The 9,650-nt window shown below is 42.8% G+C and overlaps 1 protein-coding gene across 5 annotated transcripts in view; it reads right to left on the reverse strand.

Moving 5' to 3' along the window:
- Positions 1-8,027, reverse strand: part of LOC148026705 (uncharacterized) — a 224,645-nt gene extending 216,618 nt beyond the window's left edge. For 3 of the 5 annotated variants that reach the window (XM_087691190.1, XM_087691187.1, XM_087691188.1), the window contains exon 1: positions 7,755-8,024. In XM_087691190.1, coding sequence (XP_087547316.1) covers positions 7,755-7,775 — 21 coding nt within the window. In that variant the 5' untranslated portion in view covers positions 7,776-8,024. Of the gene's footprint in view, positions 1-7,754 lie in introns of all 5 variants that reach the window. The other 2 variants (XM_087691193.1, XM_087691189.1) reach the window with 2 other exon arrangements.
- Positions 8,028-9,650: the final 1,623 nt, after the last annotated feature.

Consider the following 9,650-nt stretch of genomic DNA (forward strand, 5'->3'; position numbering starts at 1 on the left):
GGTTGCTTCGCTGGACATTCGGCCATAAAATGCCCCAATTTTCCACACGAAAAACAATGCCCTGCAAAGTTACCCCATTTAAAACGAAAGTGCAAAGGATGCATGCCAGAGCAATTAAGACGTAACCAAGCAAGGCTTTTCCGAGCAGTGTCCCATAACATACACAAACGGTTACGATTCATGGCCCTTAGGCTCGGGGGAACCAAAACAGTGCCACAACGGCCATAGCATCCTTTAACAGTGGCCAATAGACAGCCGGACAGCTTTCCACTTCAACCCACACCGGGCATTCGTGTTGAAGCAAGCGTTGAAAATCTGCCATTGGGCACCATGGCACAACATGGACCAAACGGCGATCAAAGAACAATGGCAGTTTAGATAGCAGATCGGCAAGATGCTTCTCGGATTTCAACAGCACCTTATAAAAGCCTCAGGGCCCAACAAAAATCTATTCAACACACTCCCCTTGCAGAAGACTTTGCAGCCACTGGCGAATATAGGAAAGCACTGGGATCCTACTAGTGAAGAAGAGTATAACAGCACGTTCATAAAACACTGAGAATGAGCGCAAAACATTTTTAGGATCCACAATGCCTTCTAGAAAATCTTCAGTTTCAGAGTCAGAAAACGCTTCATGATTATGTTGAACATAATCACCAAGCAAAGTGTTGGCAAACTCCAACAAATGCTCCCAATCAACATCCTGAGAATCCACAAAATCAGAAGCAACCTGAGCATAAGAATGTTCCTGATGATCCATTGTATCTTCCGAAGTATGCTTGGTGCGTTTGCCCGCAGGCTGGAAGTCAGGAGCAGGTGGCATCTCTATGCAAGGAACAATATCCTCTGGTTCCCCCATTTCAAAATCCGGACCAAGGGCTGCCACCGTTTGGTCAATAAAGTCCATGTCCAGACCAGCCATGTTGTATCACCACTTTAACAACTCTCCCTCTCCCTCTCCCTCTTCCTCTCCCTCTGTGTGTGTGTGTGTGTGTGTGTGTGTGTGTGCAAGGATGCAATCACGCTCTGCCAGATTACGACTCTCTCACTTCTCAGCACAACAGCGTGCACAGTGTGGCGCCCAAGGGCAGTAGGACGCATGACTGATGTCTAGTGGGGCAGTAGATGCAGAATACCTAGCTGTGGCATAACACTTTCTTTCGTTGATGATGAACAATCGAGATTAGGGTTTTTTGTAGTGCGACACCTGTGCAGATTAGGACAAGCACGATCAGGAGGGCCGCAAGCCAGCAGGGCGTTCGAAAACGGTGGGCGTCTGCAGCGTGGCGCGAATTAATGAACGAGTCGCAGGTCCATTCCGATAGGGCGCGTGTAGGTCCAAGCAACAGCAATGACGCAGGTCCGAACGTTGGCAGGCGACGGCAGTGACGTGGAGGTCCAGCGACAACAGGGACACGCGGGTCCAATAGGCGGAAGAAGGGCTTCCATCTCCGTCACGTTCCACATCTCTCTCTCTCTCTCTCTCTCTCTCTCTCTCTCTCTCTCTCTCTCTCTCTCTCTCTCTCTCCATCCGCCATAGCTCGCATCTCTTTTGCTTCCACTTGCTCGTGCTTCCACTCGGGCTCCACCTTTCAAAAGTTTGGGTAACTACTTTCCCATCCTCTCTCTCTCTCTCTCTCTCTCTCTCTCTCTCTCTCTCTCTCTCTCTCAAAGAATAATTGTATTAACTACCAGAACAGAATCTGAAAATGCAGCATGACCAATGATACAGAGATGCAGCATGACCAAAATACAAAGGAACTATATGACCAATACTGGAGCTGAACAAATTTTAGTGTGCGACGAAAGCAAATCCTGTCAAGGAGGAGTATTTGCCAGCTCAATCATTTCGAGCTCCCAATGAGAAAGGCCTATCAAACAGACTATTAACTCTGCACTCCTAAAGAGGACACGAAAATGATTACATTTCACATAGTCCATATGTGCCAACAAACCCAAAAGCATAGGAGTGAAAGAGCACTTTCCTATCAAGCTGCACAAGGTTGGGATGCCCAAAAGCCCAATCCTTTCGAAGAATTGACTATGAGATCGGAGATGGAAGCTCTCAACTGAGAGTACACAGTAGACAGTAGAGTGAGTGAGAGTGAGAACATACAATTCCCAAAGTGTAAGTGAAAGTACCAAGTACAACCCTTACACCTTAGGGTTGTTAAGGTGCATTCACACCCGAAAGGTGTAAAGTATGGTAAGTGACTGAATTGTGAAACATAAACACACAAAATAGAAAGTAACGTAACTAGGGGGAAAAAACCTCTCATAAGGGGAGTGAAAAGTGCCCCAGTGTCCTACCCTTAGGGTTGTTAAGGTGCGTTCACACCTGAAAGATGCAAAGTACAGTAAGTGACAAAGCTGTGTAACATAAACACGCAAAATAGAAAGTAGTGTAACTAGGGGGAAAAAGCCTCTCATAAGGAGAGTAAAAAGTGCCCCAATGTCCTACCGCAAATCACAAACACTCCTCTGTGAGCATAGAACACCCCCTCTTTGATCCTAGACATGGTAGAAGGCTAAGGGATCTAGAGTATTGTCGAAGTAAAGCCTGAGGAAGTGCCTTTGCAAACAAGTCAGTAAGATCATCCTCTATCTTGCAGTAGACTAGGGAAATAGTCTCATCCAAAATCTTCTCCCGAATGAAATGGTACTGGATCTCAATATGCTTCGTCCAAGCATAAAACACATGGTTCCTAGCCAAGGCATTGCAACTCTCATTGTCGCACTAAAGAATAGCAGGACCTTGCCACGGGCAGCCAAGCTCCTCCAAGAGCCTGCAAAGCCACACTATCTCACGTGTAGTAGAAGACACTGCCCAATACTCCACCTCAATCAAAGATAGGGAAACAGTGGGTTGCTTCTTGCTACTCCATGAAACAGTAGTAGCACCTAAGGTAAAGCAATAACCTATCGCGGACCTTCGATGATCCACATCACCAGCCCAATCTAAATCACTCCATCCTATAACTACCAAGTTTGCATCACCTGTACCTGTTGGATAATAGATCCCAAGATCAAGGGTCCCCTGTAGGAACCGCAAAATCCTGAGCAACCTACCAATGCACCATCTTGGGTTCACTCATGAACCCTATCGGAATGAGTTGTAGCCTTCCGATTCGGGTCCATAGGAGTAGTAAGAGACTTACATCCCTCCATCTCACACGTAGTCAAGAGCTCCTGTACATACCGCTGCTAAGAAATAAAGATCCCCCTTGGATTTTGATAGATCTCATGACCTAGAAAGAAGTGAAGAAGTCCCATATCCATCATCTCAAACTTCTCATGAAGTGCTACCTTCGTCTACTCGACCATTTGAGTATGATCACCTATCACAATCAAGTCGTCCACATAAAGGACAAACAACACATGACCTCCATCTGAGCTATGAACATAAAGCTGGGGGTCGGCTTTGGAACGCCAATACCCCAATTTCTCCTAGAGGAACGAGTCAATCTTCTCATTTCAAGCACGAGGAGCCTGCTTAAAGCCATAGAGAGCCTTCCTCAACCTATACACCTTACCATCAGCAGAACCAAAGCTTGGAGGCTGGTCAATATAGATCTCTTCATTCAACTCCCCATTTAAGAAGGCAGACTTCACATCCAACTGATAGAGCAGCCATCGCCTATGGCTAGCCAAGCCAAGAATTGCGTGAATAGTAGCCATCTGAGCTATAGGGGTAAAAGTATCATGGAAATCAATGCCTAGGTGATGTGCAAAACCTTTAGCAACAAGGTGTACCTTGTGCTTATCCAATGTGCCATCACTGCAATACTTGGACTTGAAGACTCATTTGACTCCAATGATCTTCTTATGAGGAGGCTTCGACACAAGGTACCAAGCGTCATTCCTCCCAATCGACTCTAGCTCCCGCTCCGTCGCTTTCCGCCAAGTATTATGGAAATCAATGCCCGGGTGTTGTGCAGAACCTTTAGCAACAAGGCGGGCCTTGTGCTTGTCAAATGTGCCATCACTACGGTACTTGGTCTTGAAGACCCATTTGACTCCAATGATCTTCTTATGAGGAGGCTTCGACACAAGGTACGAAGTGCCATTCCTCTCGATCGACTCTAGCCCTGCTCCATTGCTTTCCACCAATGATCATGATGTAAAGCCTCCTTTACGGAGGTGGGCTCCCAATCCTGCATGATACGAGTCATCAAACAATAATTAGTGTAAATAGGCTCGGTGTGGTGTGCCAGGTTCCTTTGAGAATGCCATGGGCCATCCTATGGTTGCCACTCCTCGAGGACTCCCTCAATCCCTGCATCACAAAGAGTATCACAAGTCCAACAAGAAGAAGGGCGCATCTCACCTCATCGCTCTCCATCTATTGAAGTTTTTGGAAGGTTCACTGATGGTGGGGGTGGAATCGGTGAGTCTGGTGATTGAGAACTAAGCTCCTCATTAAAGGAATAGTCACTGGCGGCGCCCAGCTATCACCGGAATCTCCAAGAACAAGGTGTTCCTCGCTCCCCTCTCAGGCTAGACATTCCATGAACCAAACATCATGGCTCGTGTAAACATTCTGTCTAATGGGATCATACAATTGCTAGCCTTGAGACTGCAAGCTATAGCCCACAAACGCTCATCTTTTGGAAGCCGCTTCAAATTTGTCATGCTGTGTTTTGGAGATGTGAACATAGGCATCACACCATCCGATGGTGAGAGGGAGCAGCTTCTTCTCTTGGGGCTTACCAAGGGTTTACATGATTTTGGTCACTATTTCTTAGTGACATATGTACTTTGAATCGTCATCTGTTGCATCTCAATTAATCATGACTATAAAAACACAAAAAAGAAAAAAGAAAGTTCAAAGCGGGTTTCATTGCCTTAGCAGGTCTTGGTATGCCGTTGGGCAACTAACAAGTGCCCCTTGTCCAATGCCGTTTGGACTCCTAAGAGGTTATATAGCCATCACTTCTATAGTCTTAGTACTCACTCGACAATGAACATGCACCTTTCATCCAATGCCTTGGTTGGTTTGGGTTGAAACGTCTTGGAAGATTATGGGCAGAACTATGCTTTCCAATCCCTCTTATGTTTCAATTTTGGGCCTCAAAGGGGATGTTAAGCTAAAAGGATGCATTACAAACTCAATACCTTAATTAGCTCTTTAAAACAGCCACAAAACTTGAATTGCCAAACTTTATTTAAAAATTAACAAAATTTATGTGTCCCCCAACAGCCAAGCTTTGGGAGGATCCACATCTATAAATAGGACGCACTCCAACCACTTCATCCCATCCTTGTTTTTAAAGATCCATCTACTACTGGCGTCCTATTCACTGTTGTCTTCACCCCTCACCAAGTGAATACCTCAATTCATGGTGTTGTAATGTTTTGTTTAGCATCTAATTCAATCGTTAATCAAATGTGCAAATGCGAGATGCATGTGTTGTGCAAGTCAATTAAGTCACAATGATGGGCCAAGGACATTGATGTTATATTGGTCATATACTAGGTGGTACATGGTGTCAATTTAAGGCCTATGGTATTTTATTAATCATTAGACGTCAATAGTGACATTACAAACTAGGTAGTAATTAAGTCATTAATTAATGCAAATTTAGGGGCTAATAAATGCTCGGCATTGCTTGGATGACAAAGTGGCTAGGCCAATTTAATTGTTAGAAGGCATTAAAAAAAATTTGCAAGAATTAGTAAATTTTCAAAATTAAAATTCTAAAGATTAATTTAATTAGGCTGAAAATTGTAGGAAAATGGATAAGGAAGGCTGCTACTTGGCACCATCAAAGGTATCTTCCACTACAATTTGTTCCTTGCTACCCAATGCTACCTCGAGCTATACTTGTGTGCATCCAATCATGGGATAACCTATGAAATAGAAAATAGCATCCCTCTTATGAAAGGCAGCTATCTACTGCTCCACCAAATCCACACCAAGAACTAACTCTACATCATCTCCTTCACGTGTAAACAAGTTGCCTTTGCCAAAGTGGCATCAACATAATCCTTCATAATAACATTCACATGGAATAACATGTGGGCAAAAGCCACATGTTCTTTCTATTCTAATAGTGCCAACCAGTCCAAAAGGGGGATAAAACACCCGCACAATTGATAAGCCCCCCTCTTCTATGTCCACCTCTCATTTTGGAGAAAACAATTTTCGTACCTACCCTATTGCGCATGCGATCATGCACAATTTAAAAGCTTTCGAATGTAGCAAAGTTACGAACAAAATCCATCTTCCCTTGCCCTCTCTTTCTCCCGTCTCTTTGTTTCTCTTCAATCTACATAATAACATTCGCATGGGATAACATGTGGGCAAAGGCCACATGTCCTTCTTATGATGGGGAATAGACAGCAACAAGCATATCCAAATTCCCATTTGCAACCCCTCCCATGTAAACGTTTGATACTTACCAAAATATTTTGCTTCATTTTCAAAAATCCCCTCCCTCAGAATCCTTGTCTTGGCCATCATGATCCCTATCCATACCTAAATCCAAGTGTTGTTCAACAAAATCTAAATCTTAGCATCCCCCATAATTTGAACCTACACATATGATGTTATGTTCTAGTATATTACTATACCTCTCAAACAAAAACTCCAATGGTGATTCTAATAACGCCAACAAGTGCAAAAGAGGAGTAAAGCCTCTGCACTTCTAACAAGCCCTCCTCTTCTACATCCGCCCCTCACTAAGGGGAAGAAAAAAGTCTCTCCTTGTCTTGTTGTGTACACAATCATGCACAATTCAAGAAGCTCTCAAATTCAGCAAAGTTGCAAACAAAATTCATGTACTCAAGAAGGTTGCTAAATCAAAGAACAATTGAATGTACAAGAGACTGTCGGCTACAAAAAAGTGGCATTCATCCCTAGAAAAACAAAACCCAAAAAAACCACAAGTCTACTAGTAGGAAAACGAAATTTGTTGATGCCCTCCTACACCATCACACACAAACAATGATGAAAGCCATGCGAATAACCTCTAACCATGCAACAACCCTACCAGTATCAATATGAATTCTAGAGGTAGAGTTGAAGATAAAAGCATTCCTAAAGCCATGCAAATAACCTCTAACCATGGCACAACCCTACCAGCATCAATATGAATTCTAGAGGTAGAGTTGAAGATAAAAGCATTCCTAAAACACTAGATGTTCCAATCTCTCTCTCTCTCTCTCTCTCTCTCTCTCTCTCTCTCTCTCTCTCTCTCTCTCTCTCTCTCTCTCTCTCTCTCGGGTAATTATATTAATTTCCACAAACACAAAATACAAGGGAACTATATGACTGACTTTACAAGAGTCACAAATGGACTATATGACTGGCAATGGGACTAAAGAAACAGCAGCGTGCCAAGAAAGCAACTCATTCCGTGGAAGAACGTCTGCAAGCTGAATGATGCTAAACTACCAATGAAGAAGCCCTCTCAGATGAGCAATGTGACTGCACGCTACAATAGCAAAATCAAAAATGAACGCATCCCAGATAGTCCAGATATGCCAACAGCCCCAAAAATGCAGAACTGGAAAACAACCTTCATGTGCAGCTTTAAAGAATCTGTCAATTTTGGCTTTTCAAAAACCCAATCTCTCTCTCTCTCTCTCTCTCTCTCTCTCTCTCTCTCCCCCCCCAAAGCGATGTACAGCACCTCATCAACTCGTCAATTTATCGCAAGGCTCTACAACCTCGTCAATGATGATAAACCAGGTTTTCAACTAAGTTTCTTTGGTACCCCAAAGGAACGAAAGATAAAAGGAAGGAGAAAAACCTGCGACCGCATTTCTTTCATGGTGAGCAGCCTGAAGCCCAACCAGGCTAGTCTATCACTGGGAGCACGTGTGAAAACATGTGCATAGCTATGGCAGGAGCTGCAAGTTCAGGTTGATAGAACGTACTGGGCATTTGTATTAGCTAGAGATCATTCCTGCATTCTGATGATGTCGTTATGCGTGCGAGCCAGAGCGAGAGTGTTTCTATTTATGATGTGGTCGATTGTGATAAAAGGTAAAGTGAAGATGCAATGATGCTGAGAGAGGGAGTTGTGAGCCTTGTGGCCCCTTTTTTTTTCGATCGTTTTGACGTCTCATTAGTTGCTCTTGCGTGCCTCCTCTGTCACCTTGCTTTAGACCACCCGGGTGTGCAAGTGGAACTTCTTAGGGCCGTGTCACATGCAGCCCTGTGCGTGCATGAAGTGCTGGGTTCGATCCTAGGTACACGTCAGCCTCGACTTGCCTCATCCAACTAGGGGGCCTCAGCATCATACCTCAAAATTTTTGCATTTACGAAAAAGTGGCATCATGTAGATCAATTGGTAAAGCATATCACCTACTTGTGTAGGTTATAAGTTCAAACCCTAGGGACAACTCCAGCATGATCCATCCATCTAAAGTAGTGCATGGTATCATAATTAGAAATCGCATTGCCAAACAAAAGAAACTCACCTTGAACAGCTTTTCATGTGAATTAGAAATGGTTATTGTCACCTTATATCTCATGAACATGGACCCCACTAGTGTCCTTATAGAAAAAGTCGTTCCTCCACTCTCTTCCTCTGTAAATTGACCTTGAAATAAATAACAATAGTAGTCCAATTTAGCATACCACTTTGTGGACTCACCAAAGTATTGTTAGAGTCAAAATAAAAGTCGCGCACACAAACCGTGTGCTCATCAAGATAAATAGTTGAACCCTAGAGAGTCCATGTGATCGAACTAGATGTTGCAACTAGTGGAGATTGTTTGTGTCTTCCATAAGCTCAATGTAGTACTATTTTTACCCTATCACAACTAAGGCCTCGATTTGCAAGCGAAGACCATTAGCACACTCTCTATCACATGTTTAAACACAAGAATTCCATCAACAAGATTTTAGACTTCTTGGAAATTGTGATTTTGTTAGTAATATAGTTATTTGTTCTTATTGTTGGCAAATTGTACATCTTAATATTCCTTTCATTGGTTCTTCATGTGGTTGATAATTCATATGTTTGAATGAGAGGATTTGGAAGGTAAATCCAACACTTGCCTTATGAATCTCAAGAGGGTATGAATAAGGTTTAAAGATAGTTGTAGGCAAGGTTATATTTTAACCAAGTATTCCAAAGTTTGCTCAAACTTGAGGCTCAACGATGCTTTAGAGGGGCTTGAACAAGTCTTGTAGTTAAGGGTGAGAAGCTTTTTCATTTTTTAATATCTTGAATTAACATTCAAATGAAAAAAAAGTTGAGTGAGTGTGAAAGAAAATATACTTTTAATCTTCTAAACAATTAAACCTTGTAGTATTGTTCATATCCAATAGCATCTTTGTTTGAGAAAAACTTTAAATCCCATAGGATCCCTATAAAAATGGAGGAAAGAAGAAAAACCCACCAACTAAAGAACTAACTTTTTCTAAATTCCATTTTTGCCAACTCAATGATTATTTTGAATCCCACAATTAGCAATATGAATGTTGTGTAAATCTTGTATAAGTGTTGGGGATAAAGGGGCCTATGTCTAACCACCTGTGTATTCATTACACTAAAAATACACGCACACTTGTACACTACAGCTAGTAGGCACCCATCACTATCACTTTATTATTTATTCTTTCAGTGACATTTGAATAAGGGAAGGCCAATCACACATAGTGACTGTTGGAGTTCCCACATACAGTGTCTCTCTCT

The sequence above is a fragment of the Lygodium microphyllum genome, chromosome 13, assembly GCF_053477565.2.
Source record: "Lygodium microphyllum isolate KBCC chromosome 13, Lygodium_microphyllum_v1.1.10, whole genome shotgun sequence".
Lineage (NCBI taxonomy): Eukaryota > Viridiplantae > Streptophyta > Polypodiopsida > Schizaeales > Lygodiaceae > Lygodium > Lygodium microphyllum.